Below are 20,025 nucleotides of genomic sequence, written 5' to 3'. Positions count from 1 at the left end.
CATTTTCAGCTCTGATCTCCAGCATCTGCAGTCCTCACTTTCTCCCTAAGCCAAATAGAGCCTGACATATAATAAAAACAAAATTTTGGAAATACTCAACAGATCAGGCAACATATATGGCCTATAATTCCCTCACTTATTTCAGTCGTCTTCATTGAATTGGAGAATGACATGTTGGCTTCTCTTCAAAGCAAGTTATTAATCCAGACATGATTGGCATTTACCTGTGCCTAGTGTTTTCAAGGATGACCGATCGTATTTGGACACCCAGCTGTCTCCATATTTCAGCAGCAGACGAATGGCCGTTGGAGCCCCATAAAACTGATTGATTTGTAACCGCTGCACAGTTTCCCAGTATCTACCTGATAAACAAATGCAAAGAGAAATAATATCCGCATGGTTTAGCTTTCATTATTTTGGATCAAAATGCATCTAAACTAAACCAGTTGTTGAACTAAGGTCACTTGGTGCCATTAGATTGAAAAAGTAGATGTTACCTAGTTAATTAATTGAGGTTAATAGTACACAGTAGTTTCAGACTTACGTACATCAGTCTTTGCCATTGAGGTCAAAAGTGACATAACTAAATCCTAGATTAGAGAATTCAACTTAAAGAAATAAAAACTTCATGGAAAAGTGATATACTGGCTAAATAATGAGGTTAAGAGTTGTGTTAGTTTAAAGAAATAGTCTTACAATGTTGCTTGTCCTTCTTTAAGTCATTGAAGTTTATCATTATACCAGCTAATGTTGAGCTTCTGCATTACATAATTTCCTTTCTTTTTATCGCCTTGTTTCCGGTTTCCGGTTGACTCTCATGTGATGGCTGTTTCCTTACTTTATATCAGCAGCCCAACCACAAAATTAAATTTGAGATACAGTACAGTTATCTTGGTATAAATAGTCTCCTTATGTCATGGTCTGCTGCATTGAATGCTGCACTCTCTATTTTGCTCTATTTTATTTATAGCTTAAAAACTGAGAGAACATTTCTCAGAATGAAAAACTTTGATTATGTGGAGAGATTACAAAATTTAAGGTTGTTCTCCTTAGAGAACAGAAGGTGAATATTACATGCTAGTATTCAAAATTATGAAGTAATTGAATAGAAAATATAGAGTTGAGAACTTCTTGCTGCAAATTGTGAATTAAAATACATCAGTTGAAATGTATTTACAAAATATCTACAGAACAATGAGGACATTGTCAAACAGAGGTCCTGTTTGGATAGCTCATTCAAAAAGCCAGACATGATGGGCTGATGGACGTGATGCCTCCTTATGTTTGTATCATTCTTTGAAACTGTTCCACTGGTAGATGGACAATAACCAAAGGATATATTTGAGGTATATGTAATGGCAAAGAAACCAGAGACGAACAGATAAGGAGCGTTTATTTTTATACAGTGAGTTCTTATGATCTGAAATAGAGTGATGGTAGCAGATTCAATAGCAACTTTCAAAAGAGATCCAGATGTACATTTGAAAATAAGAGAAAATCCTTCAACTATAGGGTAAGAGGCAATAGAATGGAGCTAATTCACACTCTCTTTTAAAAGCTGACCCAAGCACGATGGGCCAAATAGCCTCTATTTGTGCTGTAATATGCCAAGATTTTATTGTGCAGTTTTGTAATGGTTATAATCCCAGTAAGGTAAGAGTAAATTAATTCAATTCGTATCATGGCATTTTGAGAATTTGAATTCTCTTCAAACTAATTAGTATAATTTGCAAATAAAAAGCTGATTTAGTTCTGACCACTCACAGCAAGTAGTTAGCGCTGATAAGATTTACCTGTTATGCAGGACAGATAGTCTATCTCCTGCATCTGTGATACTCATGAAATTATTGAAGTTCCACTGAAATATTGACAGTTATGTACAAATATTTACTCAAATTTCAGCTATTACATTGTAATGCTTTTGGATATTTTAAATCGTCCCTTATGTAAAAAGATATAGTCAGAAAACTGAAAACTAAATGATGTAAAGGGAAGTTCAGGTGTGATAATACAGTTTTAAAACATTTATTACTGGTTTGTGGGACTGTTAGTTTTGCTGCCTAAGACAGCGATTATTGCCACTTGAACTGACTGGTTTACTAGGGCCACTTCAGAAGTCAGTTAAGATGCAACGATATGCTGTTGATCTGGCATCATGTGTAGGCCAGAGCAGGTAAAGTTAACAGATTTTCTTCCCTCAAGGATATTATTGAACCAGATGAGTTTTTTAAGACAATCGATAATGCTTGCATAATTGCTATGGGAACTAACTTTTACTTACAGATTTTCAAATTTCACCATCCGACCTGGTGAGGTTCAAGCTCATGTCCCAGAGCATTAACTCTGGATCACTAGTCCAGTGACAATGCTGCTACACCACCACCTCCCCATTAGCAAAGAAAATATGATATAGCCTTAATATAGCCTCAGGACATCGTGAAGTACTTTCCAGTCCCAATTTAAGAACTTATGGCAGGGTCAACTCTTATTGTGGTAGAGGATATGTGGCAAGTAACTTAAAATCATAACAGCCTCACCAACCGCAATAAGTACCAGATCACCTCTTTTAACTGATGTTGTATGAGAGACAAATATTGTAAAGGATACTGGACAGAATATCCTAACACTTCTTCAAAATTATGCCATGAGATCTTATTGTTTCATCTGAGATGGAAGGCAGGTTAATGCTCCTCTGGAAGGTGGCAATTCTGATAATGTGATCCTTCAGTACTGCAGGAGACCACCAGCTGAAATTTTTTGCTGAATCTCTGAAGTAGGACTTGAATCCACAACCCCGAGGTAACAGGCAAGAGTACTACTACCATTAAGCTTACTACTTAATTATACTAGGGAAATATATCTAATTAGATATTATTATATCTAATTATTAGGCTAGAGAGTTGTGTTTTAATGAAGTATACATTTAATTAACTCTCTGAATATCTGTCCTGTCCTAAATTGTCACCATGTTTATCACATTGCAAACAGCAACTTTGTATTTGACTTTGCATTGTTTAATAAATAGATTCCTGATTTCTGTTAAGGTATTTTAGTGTGACAGACTTTATCAGTAGGTGCAACTATAAAGCTATCAGATTGTTAGCAAAATTCCAACTGATTCACTAATACGTATCCAAACATCGATTCAAGATGAAAGACCATCAACACCTTCTCAGGGCAATTAGAGATCCAGTATTACTACAGTCATGTTGGAAATAATGAATTTCCAACGTTATACTTGATTTGCCCCATACATTTGCTGACTCACTTGTCCAAATCACACTAAAGCATTTCAGTACCCTCCTCACAAATCTCCATCTCACCCAGCAAATTTGGAGATATTAAATTTAGTGTCCATACCTGAATCATTAATCAAAAAAGCGTATTTTTGTGGTTTCACTAAATCATCCAGAGGTCACTTGAAAGTTAAAAAAAGTCCTCTCACAAATACAATGCCTGGCATACTTGAGTAAGTCACACTCCCAGATTATGTATGGGTTTAACTGTTTATTGCAGCTACTTATGCAACTATATTAAGTCAAAAATAACTGTGGGTGGCACGGTGGCGCAATGGTTAGCACTGTTGCCTCACAGCGCCAGAGACCCGGGTTCAATTCCCGCCTCAGGCGACTGACTGTGTGGCGTTTCCACGTTCTCCCCGTGTCTGCGTGGGTTTCCTCCAGGTGCTCCGGTTTCCTCCCACAGTCCAAAGATGTGCAGGTCAGGTGAATTGGCCATGCTAAATTGCCCGTAGTGTTAGGTAAGGGGTAAATGTAGGGGTATGGGTGGGTTGCACTTCGGCGGGTCGGTGTAGACTTGTTGGGCCGAAGGGCCTGTTTCCACGCTGTAAGTAATCTAATCTAATCTAACTCCCAATCATGCTCTCATATCTGTGGAACACTGCAAACTTTGTCCTTCAGAACATAAGTGGTTCCACCAGGCAATTAAAATAACAGTAAATATGTAACTAACTTGCTAACTGATGGATCAGAAAGTGAAATCTCCTTCCTTTTCTGTCAAGTGTGTGGAAAAAAGAGAATGATCAGCTAAAATACTCCTTATGTTTCCTGTGAAATAAATGTCCTGGACCCTGGAAGATGTAACTGAGATTAAGAAATCACAAGCACAAGCCCATCTTTGATTGAATTATGTCTAGTCCACTGCCAATATGCAAACTGTACTGTGTGTAGAGTTCTTGATTTATTCTGAACATGCACACTTTGCATTTCTTATTTCATTTCTGTACATATTGCAAAGTATTCCTTGATCTTTAGATGTTAAGTAATATCGATGGTGAGGGTTTAGGGAAATAACTTCTTGATTTGTGGTTCTTTCGATCAATTTTTTAAAATTTGCATTTTTTATGCAAACATGTATTTTGTCTCTCTCTTTTGCTCACAGGTTTGCTCTGTCAAGATGCCATTTTGCTTATAAAGCTGTACCTTAAACATCTGTTAATTTGAGACAAAGCTATTAGTGTTTCATGGTTTATGTATGGTTTCAAGGATTACTTGTAATTACAACAATGCACAGATCAGAATGCTGATAAGTATCTTCCTCTCCTTTTCCTTTTCTCTGTTCCTAACTTTTCTTACAATCTTACTCTTGCAGTGAATTTACAAACCTTCAGATTTCCAACATAGCTTTCACGTACAGAGACACTGCGCTGCTTGAAATACAAGCCTTAAGAAGATTGTCATCTTGGATTTTTTAGAATTCACTGAAATTGAGACATGCATGGGATAGGAATGGATTCTGTATCCTTCATCATTGGCTCCTGATCATATTTATTGCAACAGGAGGGTCCCACGTGTAGAATTCACAGCAGTATTCAATTTTCCTCAAAGTGTGGAAGAAATGCCAGCATAGTGAGCAAAGAATGTCAGGTGAACAGGCATAGGGATAAGAAGAATCTCTAACAAACCGAAGGTTGGGAAATGGTAGCAGTGTGAATTGGGAGTAATATACATAATCCAGCAAAACTGGTTATTGGTTAGATCTAGAAAATTATTTGCACTTATTAACAAAATTTTCCTCAATTTTCTCATGTTCCCATTACAGATAAATGGATCCCAGACCTTGAACGGTCACTCCCTGGAAAAACAAAACTATGCCCTAATCTCACAGCTACGAGTATTTCCAACATTTTAGGTGTGGATACAGAATGCTGGTGTCAAGAAGGACCATAGGGTTGATTTTAACTCAATCTGCCCAATGGAAACCACAGTATCAGGCTGAGCATATGAATCATTTGGGTGACTTGTCTGCCATTTTTGCCTGCCATTTACATTTTAATTTGCTGTTCAAATCAGACAGCACAGCAATCCACACAAAATGTTTAGGTCCTACATTAAATAATCAGATCTGGATATTGTGAGGCTGTCAGGTCCAGGCATAACTGGAATCTGCAGTTTCCTGGTAAACACCAGCTGGCAGTTGAAACCACCCCATTCCTGACAGCCCAAGTCATACTTATTTTCTTTCTGACTACAACAATCACAGGGAGTTCAAACAGGTACGTAGAGTATGTTTTTTTTAACAATAGTCCTTATTGTGCTTACCTGGATTTGGGTAGATAGGAGTGCTTTCAAATAGCACAGTCGTGCCACCATTGCAGAGTGGGCCATAGACCACATAACTGTGCCCTGTAATCCAGCCAATGTCTGCCATACAGCCAAAAATATCACCTTCTTGATAATCAAAGGCATACTGAAAGATAACATTTGTATGTTAACCTTATGAATTAGTATCTGGATCAGAAAAATTATTCCACTAAAAGATTCACTCTATAGGTAACAAACAAAACTAGGATTCGAAAACAGACCGTGCAATACCAGTTTACAAACAAGTAATACAATTAGTTGATTGGGTAAGTGTCTATTAAAATCACTCAGTAAGCAAGTTAAATGAATGAGGCCAAGTGGGTTTTGTTTGCAGCTGGGGGTGAAGTCCTGGAAAAATACAAGTATGTCAGGAATCCCATTCCAACCTGCCAACTTTCATATTTAACTGCAGTAGATCACATGAGATCACACCCCTCAGGAGAGGTGGGTTGTCAATTTTATGATGTAAAAGATCAACTCCTGTGATAGTAACACGGAATTTGAAATAAAACATTTGGCTCCGCAGGTTTCCTATGCTTCTTCGAACCTGCTAGGTGATTGCCAGGCAAGACGAAGGTGGCAACTAAAGGGGTGGAAGCTATGAGAAGGAAATCTGGTTGTAGAAAATGGTGTATTCACAGTACTTTTACCATGATATCGCAGAGAAGGTTATTTTACATGCATTGAAGGTGCCATCAACACTTTGAATGTTCAAAGGCCTGACTTGCACTACCATATTTCCTGGCTGTTGTTTATGCAGGGTTACTTTGAACCACAGGTTATATCCAAGATAAATTGCCAGCAGCAGTAGATCAAAAAGCAGCAAGAGGTGAAGCACCAGGCTGCAACAGTACTTCCATTAGCAACAGCCCACTTTTTACAGACCTGCAGTTCATGACTATAGCACATTGCCTATAGGCAGAGCATAGTGGATAAGCTTCCTTGACATGTCAGAGCATCAGTGTCTCAGGAAGCACAAACTGTCATGTCAGATTTTGGCAGACATTACAAACTTTCTGGACCAGACCTCCTACTGACTGAACCTACTGTGTCTATGCCTGTCAAAATAACCATTGTCCTTGACACTTGTGCCTCTGGATCCTTCCAGGCTCACCTGGAATTATTGCCAGGATCTCACAGTTAGTGGTAGATAAATGCATAACAGAGCTTACTGACTGCGTATTTGCCAAAGTGTCAACTTCATCTGTGATGACACCAGTCATAAGGGGGAAGCATTCAAATTTGAGACTCTGAAATGTTTGCCATAGGTGTAGGGCTGCCCGCAAGTGACAACTAAAGCAACCACCCTTCACCCAGGCAAGTTAATAAAGGGCTTCCTCTCCGTCAATATGCAAGAGGTAAGCAACCAAATGTCTTAATACCTGGATGCAGAGCTACTTAAAAGATGGTCAGTGACATCCCTCAAACTTCTAAGGAATACAGCCTAGAAACAGTACAACTAATGTCATACAACCATCGTGTACCATTTAACAAACTGTTGGGAGTGCTGAAGGTGCAGTTCAAATGTCTTCATAGATCTAGAAGTGCACTTCAGCTCACAGAGACCAGGGTATACAATGCAGTTTTGATGTCTGCTGTCTATATAGCAGTGCACAACAGCAAAGTTGGACCTGCAGGAGGAACAAAGGGCAGAAACACAAAACAGAAGGTGATGCTGGAAATGGACTACCTGCTGCCCAAGATGCCCTTAGAATTGCGTTTTACTTAGTTTCCACCATTCCATCCATCAAATAAGCAAATTCAAAAGTGGTTGTGGCAATTGCTGCCTCCCAGCCCTCTGTCATAACCCTACATCCTCCAAGAAACAACCTGTAAAGGAGTCCTTCAAACAATGAAGCCTCTCATTCACAACCCCCATTACTTTGTGTCAGTTACATGAGACATGGAAAAAATGTAGGGTTGAATTTTACACTCAGTGGACACAAATATTTTCATTATCTTGATTAGAAATATTGCTCTTAATTGTTATATACATCCAAAGACAGCACTATTTCTAATTAATTACAATATTGGTCACACTGACAAAACTAGTAATAGTGGAATAAACAAGTCATAACTGGAATATACTAGTCGCAACAAGAAAATTATTAATAATTGGAATATTCTTTGTATAGTGACATTAATACAGAAAACTGTCCCAAGACATTTGTAGATACATTATCAAACAAGATTTGACGTCAAGCCAGATAAGAAGATATTATGGCATGTGGCCAAAATCTTGTTTGAGATATGTAGGTTTTAAGGAGCGTGTTTGCGGAGGAAACAGAGGTGGAGAAGTTGAGTGACAGAATTAGAAAGTTTAGGACCATGGCAGCTGAAAACAAAATCTTGACGATCTCTCCCTAACAGCACTTGGGCGTATCCCCTGTCCAGTTCCACATGGCAGTTCATCAACACTTTCCCAAGTTCAGATTAGAGATGAACAACAACTCAATGGACACGTCACATGTGAAAGAATGAAAATGATGATACAGTTAAAACTCAGGAATGCTCAGGACTCTAGGTTTGGAGAATCACAGATCTCCAAGAGGGCTGCGAAGCTTGAGGAAATTATAGAGGCCATGAAGGACAGACATTTTCAAATCAAGATAGTGTTTACCCATAAGGAGCAATATATAGATGAAAAATAGAATAGACCTTTGGGCAGATCTTTGTGGGATGCAAAGATAACAATGTGGGGGAGGGAAGTGAAGCCATTGCAGGTTATTCTCCAGTTACAACTGTATAGTTAAGCATAGTGCCAGATGGATTTTGTCTCACCCATTTGGATCACAGAGACAGGCTTTGGTGAAGGACGATGTTGCCAACAATGTCACATGCTGAAGACAAGGTGAGAATGCTGAAAACCAAGAGCTTTTTTTAATCACAATAGGATAGGACATCATATGACTTTGTTAACTTCCTTGATTAATAAGGGGATCAATGGTTATTGGGAGAGGCAGGAGAATGGGCTTGAGAAACGTATCAGCCTGATCGAATGGCAGAGCAACTGAATGGGCCAAATGGCCTAATCCTGCTCCTACATCTTATGGTTAAGAGGGTTTTTCGTGCGGGGACTTGAAAAGCTGATTGGCAGGAACTTGGAGTTCCAGGAGAGATGGGCATAGATTTGGGTGGCACACCATGTTCAAAGAGATTTGACATGAGGTAGTAGCTTATAAGATCAGTAGGATCATGGTTTAATTTTGAAGAAAAAGATAAAAAGAAATTTGAAGACAAAGGATTGAGTATAAAATTGGGAGAGAAATTTTAGCAATATCAACTAATAAGGGCAGGGAAGGAAAACTGGGAGGTCAGCAATTTAATGGAATGGGTCATGGAGCAGGAGGTAGCTTTTAAACAGATGACAAGTTTAGGCAGTGTAGAAGTGCCAATAGGAAAGAACCTAAAGGTGAGGATCTTATAGGATGCGAGATATTTCATAATTGGAATACACTAAATTAGGATTGGAGTATACTGGATTTAATTAGAATATAATAGCCTTAACTGGAATATGTTGGCCAAAACTGAACTGCTGTGTATTATCTCAACTTGAATTTATTGGCCACAATTCAATCTATTGATCATAATTGTAATATGTTGTTCTTAACTGGAACATATTACCCAAACCCTACATTGGTGTAAACTGGAAACAGTTTTCAAATCAAGACATTGTTTTCCCAGGAGCCAATCTAAGTTAGCAAGCACTGGGGTGATGGATGAAAACTTTGTTTCAAATGAGACCAAATTTGGAAAACATATGCCATGTAGGAATGTGCTGAATTGTTAAGTGTCAAAACAACAAAGGCATGGCTGGAGTTACATTATATTAGATTCCCTACACTGTGGAAACAGGCCGTTTGGCCCAACATGTCCACACTGACCCTCCGAAGAGCAACCCACCCATTCCCCTACATTTACCCATGACTAAATCCACCCAACACCATGGACAATTTAGCATGGCCAATTCACCTGGCCTGCACATCTTAGGACTGTGGGAGGAAACCGGAGCACCCAGAGGAAGCCCACGCAGACACAGGGAGAACGTGCAACCTCCACACAGATAGTTGTCTGAGCCGGGAATCGAACCCGGGTCCCTGTCACTGTGAGGCTGCAGTGCTAACCACTCAGCCACCGTGCCGCCCCATTATTAACTGGGGATGACTTGATGCAAGGTGAGTCCACTAGTATTATAGAGATACAATTCGGCAGTCCTGGTGATGGCACAGCTATGGATGCGTATTGTAGGGTCAACCATGACACCAATGTTGCAAGAAGACTGGTTCAGTCTCTGACAATTCTGAAAAAGTGAGAGAGTGTGGTAGCTGGAAGTTTGGGGTGGGGCTTTGGTCAAATTTAAATGAAAGAAATTTCTGCTTGTCTAGTATTAGATCTTGAATAGGCAGTTTGGCAATTTAGAGATTGTGAAGGAATAGAGAGAGGCAGCAGTTGGGTAGAAACATGGTTAAAAAGGAGCAAGCATTCGGCCCCTATTCAATACGATCATGGCTGATCATCCAACATAGTACCATTTTCCTGCTTTCTCCCCGAATCTTTTGCTCCCTTTAACCCTAAGAATTATATCTAACTTCTTGAAAACATTCAATGTTTCGGCCTCAACGATTTTCTGTGGCAAAGAATTCCACAGGGTCACCACTCTCTGGGTGAAGACATTTCTCCCTCTTCTCAGTCTTAAATGTCTTCAGAGTGACCTCTGGTTTCAGACTCCTTCTTATTCTCCTTCAGGATAATGTTTCCTACTTTTACCTTGTATAGTCCTGTTGGGATTTTATATGTTTTATGAGATCCTATCAAATTAACCCAGCTAAACAAAAACCACAGATCAGGTTTCATAACCTTAAATTTAAGTCTAACCCTATTTAAGAAGAATTGCTATTAATTAAAAAGAAATACATGTTCTGTTCTTCAATTTCTCCTCTTTTTTTCATTTGTTCACAGTAGACATGAGCGATTGTCACATTAATTGTGAAGTCTTTGGTTAAAGGACACAGGTGGGGAAAAAATATACTGGTTCTTTTCAGGTTTTGATTACCTATTTTTTGGAGGGAAAGATAGATCAGCTTCCAAAGCAGCTGTCGAAAGGCTTCTGTCAAAATCATTCACACCCAAAAACTGTTGAGCTATCCAGTTGCTGTTGTCAGGCTGACAGTCTTTGGCATCCATAGCTAGTCACAACTCCTCAAGCCAATCAGTAATCTGTTGCTGACCCATCTACTAACAGCCTCCACTACTTTCTCAACAAAGCTGCAATGTAAATATGACTCACATCGAGATTCAGTAACTTGTTTTTTAGAAGTGCAGCAGTTCTTTCATAATCATTGGTTTTAAAATGGTCCTTTTCCCAAATCAGTCCATAATCAAAAATACAGTAAAATAAAAAGATATGGGTTTTATGATGTGATTGGGAGTTGGAGAGATTTAGTGTAAGGAAATTGCACCCCTTATTCATTCACAGGATGTATACCAGCACCAAAGACTGAGGTGCTTGTGCCCGGCTTCCAGTGATCCCACAAACTGCAATGGAAGGCATCTGAGTGCTTGAGAACAACAAAAGCAGTGATTCCCTTAACCACTGGGTCAGAGACCCAAGGAATTTCAGGGACATTGTTTGCAATCTAGTCCAGGTGTTTTGTACTGATATTGTTGCAGTCACTGACTGTTTGATCCTGGAAGCAATATAATCAGAAGCAGTTTTATTAACATGAATTTTCACAATTAATCAACTTAATATTCTGGATAGATAATACTGCTAAGGTAAGTATCTACATCGTCGGCCTTGTTAAAGAGTAGGAAGTAAAATCATACAAAACACAAGAAAATTGTCTGAAAAACACATCTAGATATTCCTACAATGAGTTGCCTAACAATAATGTATGTTAACATAACTCAGAGACTAGCATATATTTAATTTTTTTATTTAGTTAAGTAATTTAACATTAGCAACTTTACAGATAAATACTATCTGTGAAGTTGGTCTTTATTCCTTTGGCCTTTGTACGTTAATGTTAAGTAATTTCTGTAATCAGTATTAGATGCTAGAAGGAAAACATTGAGGCTCACCATCCTGTTCTACTGATACCTTGTGGGTAATAGATGTATAAAGCAGATAACCAGCTTGTGTATGGACCAGGCCCTTGGGTTTTCCTGTGCTTCCAGAAGTATACAGCAAGAAGAGCAGGTCCTCACTGTCCATGGACACAGGTTCACACACCGGCTCCTCTTTCTCCATCTCCTGAGGAAGAAAAAAGGCAGATCCTCTGAGCTGATGTTTTACTCCAGGAAAATGTGTTTAATAGTTGTTATGTATAATTTAGACATGATAATAATGTGAAATACACCTACATTCTAATGGTAGATTCAATCTACCAAAGACCCATACTTTGTGTCTGCCTATTTCTGTGTTTTCACCAGACTGACAATGGTTAGTAGGGCGGATGATTTGATTAATGTGTGCGTGGTGCTGGGCCTTAGTGGGAATTGGATTCACCATCCTCAGAAAGAGGGTAGACATAGCCATAGGGGTTGCTGAGTACAGAGGCAATTTTATAAAAGGCTTGCCTTTGCCCTCTGTACATTGTCCCAGCTATAAAGAAACAAGTAAATGAAATACAGCCCTCAGCCTTCACCCACCAGACAAACCTCATGTCCTACATGCCAAACCATTCTCCCACCCAACTCCATGCTGCCTCACGCCTCCCATGTCAATGAATGTCCATCTATGCACCCCTCCTAGCCCTTCCCATACCCAGTGTGACAACTGATGTCCTTATACCTTCCATGCCAACTCACCCAGGATCCATCACAGGCAGACCTCAGGACCTATGCTGAGTTGAAATAAAGTTTTTTTGTCTTTTGAATATTTCACTAATTAAGAAAAAGTACAATGACTGATTTTAAAAACTCTGTTGCATTTACATTCCTTTAACTGCTCAAATCTTATAAATACAAAATTTGTATTCATAGCCCCACATCAAAGACTTTGTAACTGCATGGTACTGTCAAACAAGTTGTGAGTTGACAGGCATGTCATAATGATAATTATAGGTTGTGAAATGAGTCAACCAACACAAATTATATAATGATAGCCAGCAGGCTTAGGTCAACAGACAAGATGTAAATGCAGGTTTTTAAAAATTCAAAACAGTTTTAAATTAAATGCCTTTACAGTTTGACAGTTTCAATGAGCATATCACTTTTAACACACATTCACATCTACTTTAAACAATCCTAAATGGCCCATAACCAATCCCAAAAATGTTCTTAGACATATCCAAAAGGTTAATTTACCAAAAGGGTACTTCAGTAAGTTTAGACCTTCCTTTGAAAAGTATGAAGTCCACAAGTCATGTTTTAGGTGTCCCACTAATGAAAAGTGGATCTGTTTGAATGCAATTCCATTTTACGTATGTAAATAAAAATGGAATATTTTGGGTTATTTCTTATTTTAGGGTCATCCAGTAAATTTAGTTAAATTCAATGGGAATTGTAACAATTATTTAATCACACTCGTGACTTTAGTCTTGGAATTGATGGATGAACATTTACAGATTCATGGTTTGGGTTATTCACTGCAGAAATTCTGGCCTTTAGACTGTTCTTGGAGCCACCCTACTATATGTCTGCTTCAGCTGAGTTTCTTGTTAATGGTAAACCCCAGGATGTTAATGAAAGAGGTATTCAGCATTAATAATGCCATTGAAGGTCAAGGGAGATTCTTTTGTTGGAGATGGTCAATACCTAGCACTTGAATGATGCGACTATTACTTGCTACTTAGCAGCCCAAGCCTGAATATTATCCAGGTCTTGCTGCCTACAGTCACAGTTTACCTCTTTGGTCAGAAGTTGTGAATGGAACTGAACATTAAGCAATCTTCAGCGAACATCCCCACTCTGATTTTATGATGGAGAACAGGTTGTGAGAAGCAGCTTAGGATGTTTGGGTCTGAGAGACATTTCTTTGAGGACTTCCTGCAGCTCAGTCCTAATGATGAGATGATTTGCCTCCAGCAATTATAACCGTTTTTCTTTGAGTTAGCTGTGATTCCAGCCAGTGGAGAGTTTTCCCCTAGTTTCCATTTACTTTAGTTTTGATGCCAAATTCAGTAAAATACATATTAAGAGCAAAAATCTCCATTCTGCTTCTGGAATTCAGCTCCTTTTCCCAAGGCTATATCTACTGCGGTCTGGAATTAAATGCCTCCTCACGGAACTCAAAACTAAATATTACTGAGCACGTTATTGTTCATAGTTGAGAGTGTGTTGCTGGAAAAGCACAGCAGGTCAGGCAGCATCCGAGGAACAAGAAAATCAATGTTTCGAGCCGGAGCCCTTCATCAGGAATCATTCGGGCCAGAGCCCTTAATCATGCCTGACCTGTTGTGCTTTTCCAGCAAAACACTCTCAACTCTAATCTCCAGCATCTGCAGACCTCATTGTCTCCACGTTATTGTTCATATCACTGTCAATAATACCATCAATCAAATTGAGCTTTACTGACACTAATGCAACACTAAGGGAGTGCTGTGCTCTCAAATATGCCTTTTTATGGATTCGGTGTTAACCTGAGGTCCCATGTGGATGTAAAATATATACTATGTGACGATCAAGAACGTTCTCCTCAGTGTCCTGTTCAATATTTATCATTGAAAGGATATCAGTAAATCAGATTAGCTGGTCATTATCACATTGGATTTGTGGCACTTTGCCATGAGCATACTGGTCGTATGTGTTACCAGCAACAATGACAACTTCTCACTTCTATGCGTTTACTTCAAATGTACTTGATTGTATCTAAAGCAATTTTTGGCATGATCTGACGTCACAAAAGATGATATACAAATGCAAGAACTTCTTTCTTCCCAGAAAGCCCTGTGCTTTCCTGCTTTAATTAGATCTCATTGTCAACATCTATGTGTTCCACTATTAACAATGGCTCTTACACAATAATGCAGGTAGACAATTCTTGATCCGAAATTCTGTAATCTGAAAAGCTCAGAAGTCCAAAGGTTTTTTTGTGAATTTTTTTTCTCATTAACAAGGTTGTTTGACGCGCAAACAGTTAATCCAAGTCGACACCCACTCAATGCATGTCTCTCAGATGCAACATGTGGGGGCGTGGCCCAGCACCGGCAGGCCTCAATTCTCTCTCAAGGTCCATTTTACTGAGTGAGTCTGCTCCTCCTGAGAAAGTTTATAGCCTTAGAACTTTTCCTTAAACATGTAGACTAAAATGTAACTTTGAATTATAGAACACATTTGCAGCACACTAGAAAATAGACAGCCAGGGAGGGTAAGACAATTAAGAACATTTGCCTTAACATCAATGAATCTGTACAAACTGGACACCAAGTGATAACATTCATGGCTGTTCCTTTATGAAATTAATAACAATTTTTGATTCTGACCTCAAAATGAAACTCTGTATCAATTAACTTCTCTCTCAAATTATTGTCCTTCACTATTATCTGTCTTGTTCAGAACATGCAGTGTTTTTGTGAACTTTCTGTGTTTGTGACAGTACAGCCTTTGTAAACTTGTGCATAAAGGTAGTCTGTTTGAGATAGTACAACAGAGTAGTCTGCCAGGGCTCTTGAAAGAAGAGCGATGTCCTACTCTCCTGGGTTATCAGAATCCAGTTAGCCTGACTTATAGGTATCAGTGTTATGTTGTAACAGTGATGCTATTAGTAAACGAAGGGGATGATCCAAATTAAACTAAACTGTCTGTAAGCGTATTTTTTATTCCAGACTACCAAAGATGTGATCTCCGGACGAACTAAGAGAGGCTTACAGGTTGAGTTCATAAAGAATTCCCTGGACCATCTCAAATCTGTATTTTATCCATTTGGCACTGCGAGCAAGGTTCCAACAAGGGATATGTTTGAGTGAAACTGGAAAAGGGGAACTTCGCCTGTGGGTCGGACTCGAGACCAATTACCCCACAAGGTAGGATTACACCTTGATTGGTCTTGTCTGCATCTTTGTGTGATGCTTCCCCATTTCATTCTCATGGTACCTTGACGGAACCCTAAATGAGATTGTTTAAATACGTATTAAAAACATAAACTGTCAGGATTTTAGAATGTCAGGAATGTTTTGCAGAAATCATTAATCTTGTTTGTTGTTGGGGTTGTTGATTAGTGAAAGTTTTAGATCGATATTATCTTCTCTGTTGTGTTTGTTCAGCTTGGCTTGTCTTGCTTTGCCGTTTTGCTTTGTTTGTCTGCTATGGTTTTGTTCTGTTTGTTTTGGTGTTTATTCTTTGTTTATGATATATAGAGCGTGGTTGCTGCTTTTGTCACATTAAAAAAAAAGCTGGCCAGTGATACAAATCTCGCACACTTGGTAAAGCAGCTACATGCCACAGCCAGGATTTATGAGGCTAAACTCCCTGAATATGACTTATAGAATGTGAGTGCCTCATTATCCTTAAAATCACTGTAACAGTGATGCTATTAGTAAATGAAGGGGATGATTAAAATTTAAACTAAACTATCTGTAAGAGTTATTTTTTATTCCAGACTACCAAAGGTATGATCTCCAGGATGAACAAAGAGAGGATTACAGGTTGAGTTCATAAGGAATTCCCTGGGCCATCTCAAATCTGTACTTTATCACACCAGTAAGAAATTTTAAAATTTCACCATCAAACTGTCACTTATTCTGAAATTCAAAAAATTCTGAATTCCGAAAACCAGCTAGTCCCGAGCATTTCAGATAAAGGATTATGCACCTGTACTAAGTAACAAACTTAGCAAAGTGACAGTTTTAATAAACACAATTTTTAAAAATATAAAGCTATCAAGCAAAAAAAAGCTTCTTAAGTTTAACGGCGTTACTGTAATGTAGACTTACTTCTTCAAGCGATATATCCATATTGCTCATTGGAACTTTGCTGTCTGTCCTCTGTGCCACAAAGATGCATTTTACTGTGGGACATGACTTTACTGCCTCATCCACTAACTTCTTCAGCTCAATAATACGACCACCACGTACTCCTTGATTGCAGGTGATAACAGCCTTGCATTGGGCTAGTTAGGCAAAGACAAACACCGTCATAATACACTGATTTATTTTAAATGCTAAGCAATTGTAATTCTACAGCTAGGAAACTGGATCAAAAAAGGGAAAGGTTCACAGGGTTTTGCAACATGTTCCAAATCAACTGTTAAAAGGCTGACACTCAGTGGTCTTGACATTCAGTATCCAGGCAGCTGCCTGAACCTGGTGTTAGGCCCTTTGTGAATGTTTAGCACTCCTTCCAGACATTAAGTAAAACTCAGTGCAGTCAATGCTTTCCTCAGGCTTTCTAGAATTTGATACAGCCTCCAGCACATACTGACTCTGAACAGGCTATTCTATGTTCTAAATTATTTTTCTCCAAAATATTATCATCCGAATGTGGTTCTTAAGTGATCCAGTAATCTGTAAGAGTTCTTGCAACACTGTTGCATGTTTGAGAATATAATATTTGTCATTGGGTTCAGCAGTACCCTTGCTCATTGTGCTGCTAACCACATCCTGGTTGCACAAATATACTGCCTGCCACTGTCAACCCAGTCACACCATCCCTTTATACCAGCAGCCCAGCTTGTCAAGTAGCAGAATGTGGATGCTCCATTTAGAATACATAGCATGTTTACCTCAAATTGAAATGAGGTCAGGACATCTAAATCATGAAAACTTTTTATGCCATTTCAAACATTCACTGAACAATATGTCTGTTAACTTGACCATATGACATTTCAAAGAATAATCTGTGCAGCTACAATAGAACCTTGGCTCATTGTACAGTCATAGAGTCATAGAGACATACAGCACTGAAAAAGACCCTTTGGTCCAACTCATCCATGCCAACCAGATATCCTAAAATAAACTCATCCCATTTGCCAGCACTTGGCCCATATCCCTCCAAACCTTTCCTATTCATATATCCATCCAGATGCCTTTTTAATGTTCTAATAATACCAGCCTCCACCACTTCCTCTGGCAACTCATTCCATATATGCACCACTCTTTGCATGAAAAAGTTGCACCTTAGGTCCCTTTTATATTTTTTCCCCTCGCCCTAAACCTATGCCCTCTAGTTCTGGACTTCCCCCATCCCACCCTCTCCATGCCCTTCATGATCTTAATAAATCTCTATAAGGTCACCCTTCAGCCTCCAATGCTCCAGAAAAAAACAGCCCAAGCCTATTCAGCCTCTACCTATAGCTCAAACCCTCCAACTCTGGCAACCTCCTTGTAAATCTTTTCTGAACCCTTTCAAGTTTCTCAACATCCTTCCTATATGAGGGAGATCAGAATTGCATGTTATTTTCTGAAAAGAGACTATTGCATGTATATTGGAAGCTAAATGACACACTGGAAACAGAAATGAATTTGAACACTTTTGTGCATACCTATTTCCACAATACAAAAATAATCCAAGACCAATAATACAATTCAAGATGACTATCTAATGTAATACAAATAAAATTACAAAACTGTTCCTTACTTTCCCTGTGTAAACTCTATTTTCACCACACAAATTACTCTGAACTTCAGTGTTGATCTTGTTAATGTTGATCTTGCGTGGCACACCTCCTGTGCAGTATAATCTGTATGCTTCACTGTAAGTACCCCAGGATCTGCACGTCTTTGCTTGCTATGATCTGCCTGTACTGCTCACAAATAAAGTATAGCTTTTCACTAGACTTAGGTACACATGACTACAAAAAATCAAATCAAATTAACAGCGTATATATTTTCTTAAATCTGAACAGAAAGTGCTGGAAGATGAAATGATCATGACCTGAAACATTAACACTGTTTCTCTATTTCCACATACTATCAGACCTGCTGAACATTTAAAGCATTTTCTGTTTTTATTTTAGATTTCCAGCAGTGAAAGCACTTTGTTTTCAGATATATATTTATTTAATGGGATTGCAGATTCCCTCCATTTATTTGATTATCCGTTAAATTGAAGACAGAATCAATCAAAAATGTTGATTGGATAAACTGATATCAATTTAGCAAATGCACCTTGCAGATCAATGAATGGAGGAAAATCCACATTGATATTCCCTCTAAATCGTTTTTCGGTGCGCAGACCTCTGCAGCAGTGACTTCCAAAGCTGGAAGTCAATGCATTGGCAAACTGATTGGTATACACAGAGAATGGTGTAGCTGTGTGACTGCACAGCTCAGGAGGAACGTTGGTCCAGATGCAAGATTTTTATATTCTTTCGAGTGCAGCATTTGTTGACTGTCCATAAATGCCCTTTGCAACTCACTGCTTGCTAATTTATCTTAGATGGCCATTGCTATGGATCTGGAGTCACATATAGACTAGGACAGCTAATCTCCATCCCTAAGGCATATAAGTTAATCATTATTAGAATCAATGATCATTTTGTGGTTGCCATTACCAAGACAAGCTTTTAATACCAGGTATTTATGATTTACTTGAACTTAGACCCATGCCTCCAGTAGACTGGACATCTGACATGACCTGTTCCACCATCTAACTGCTTGATTTGAAAATAGATGTGACTCTTCAACAAATTAATCAGCAAAAAGAAATGTGAAAGATCTTTGTTGACTTACCATCAGAGATCCTTTCACTCAGTGCATGGCTGCTAAAACCTGCAAAGACTACTGTATGCACAGCACCAATCCTAGCACAAGCCAACATTGCAGCTATACCGATAGGAGATACTGGGAGATAGATTGCGACTCTGTCCCCTTTCTGCACCCCATGACGCTTCAAAGTGTTAGCCAGTCGACACGTGGTCTCCAAAAGTTCCCTGCAACACAAAACATCAATTTACTAATCAGTGGGGAGAGGGCAGGCAGGTGTAGTTGTGGACAATCACTCAAGTGTCCATCAGGTACCAGGACAGCAGTTAAAAATGGATCACGTTAAACGACTGCTCTGTTAAAATTTGAAAATGGCTGAGGAGTGAAGAGGCTGCCTGAATTAACAGAAGCCTCATACATGTATGCACAATAGGGTTTTTTTTTGCCAGTATCCTGTCATCAAGTCACCCTTTATTTACATGTGCACAATACATGGACTTGACCAGCTAGCTCAGAGCCAGTTCCTAGACTGAGAAGACTCTCTAGTACTCCTATTTTTTTTAATTGCCCTATTCTACCGCTGCACCGAAGGAGGACTCAGCAGTGGTGCTTATACTTTCCACAAATCACCTGTGGCTGTGTGTGTGTCTATGGCAACATAGTTGTAAAAAGACACCATTGTGCAAAAATGTTATTCGATATTTTCCACCACCAAGAAAGCACTCATGTGGCTAGTGAAATATTAACGAGTAATGCCTGATAAGGGCAATGCTTGCATGAAAAACATGAAGGGGAAGGGGATAGGGAGACCACATGGGGTTCTGTTAAATCATTGGCAG

The 20,025-nt window shown here is 38.9% G+C and overlaps 1 protein-coding gene across 2 annotated transcripts in view; it reads right to left on the bottom strand.

Annotated features, from left to right (window-relative positions):
• Nucleotides 1–20,025, bottom strand: part of LOC140483223 (acetyl-coenzyme A synthetase 2-like, mitochondrial) — a 78,286-nt gene that overhangs the window by 47,423 nt on the left and 10,838 nt on the right. For both annotated transcript variants that reach the window (XM_072581305.1, XM_072581306.1), the window contains exons 3-7: nt 19,214–19,413; nt 16,478–16,653; nt 11,704–11,856; nt 5,562–5,709; nt 225–362 (exon numbers count right to left, since the gene is read on the bottom strand). In XM_072581305.1, the coding sequence (XP_072437406.1) occupies nt 225–362; nt 5,562–5,709; nt 11,704–11,856; nt 16,478–16,653; nt 19,214–19,413 (815 nt within the window). The remainder of the gene's footprint in view (nt 1–224; nt 363–5,561; nt 5,710–11,703; nt 11,857–16,477; nt 16,654–19,213; nt 19,414–20,025) is intronic.

The sequence above is a fragment of the Chiloscyllium punctatum genome, chromosome 11 (assembly GCF_047496795.1).
Source record: "Chiloscyllium punctatum isolate Juve2018m chromosome 11, sChiPun1.3, whole genome shotgun sequence".
Classification (NCBI taxonomy): Eukaryota; Metazoa; Chordata; class Chondrichthyes; order Orectolobiformes; family Hemiscylliidae; genus Chiloscyllium; species Chiloscyllium punctatum.
The sequence above is the reverse complement of the archived record's forward strand: the minus strand, read 5'-3'. Positions and strand labels throughout refer to the sequence as shown.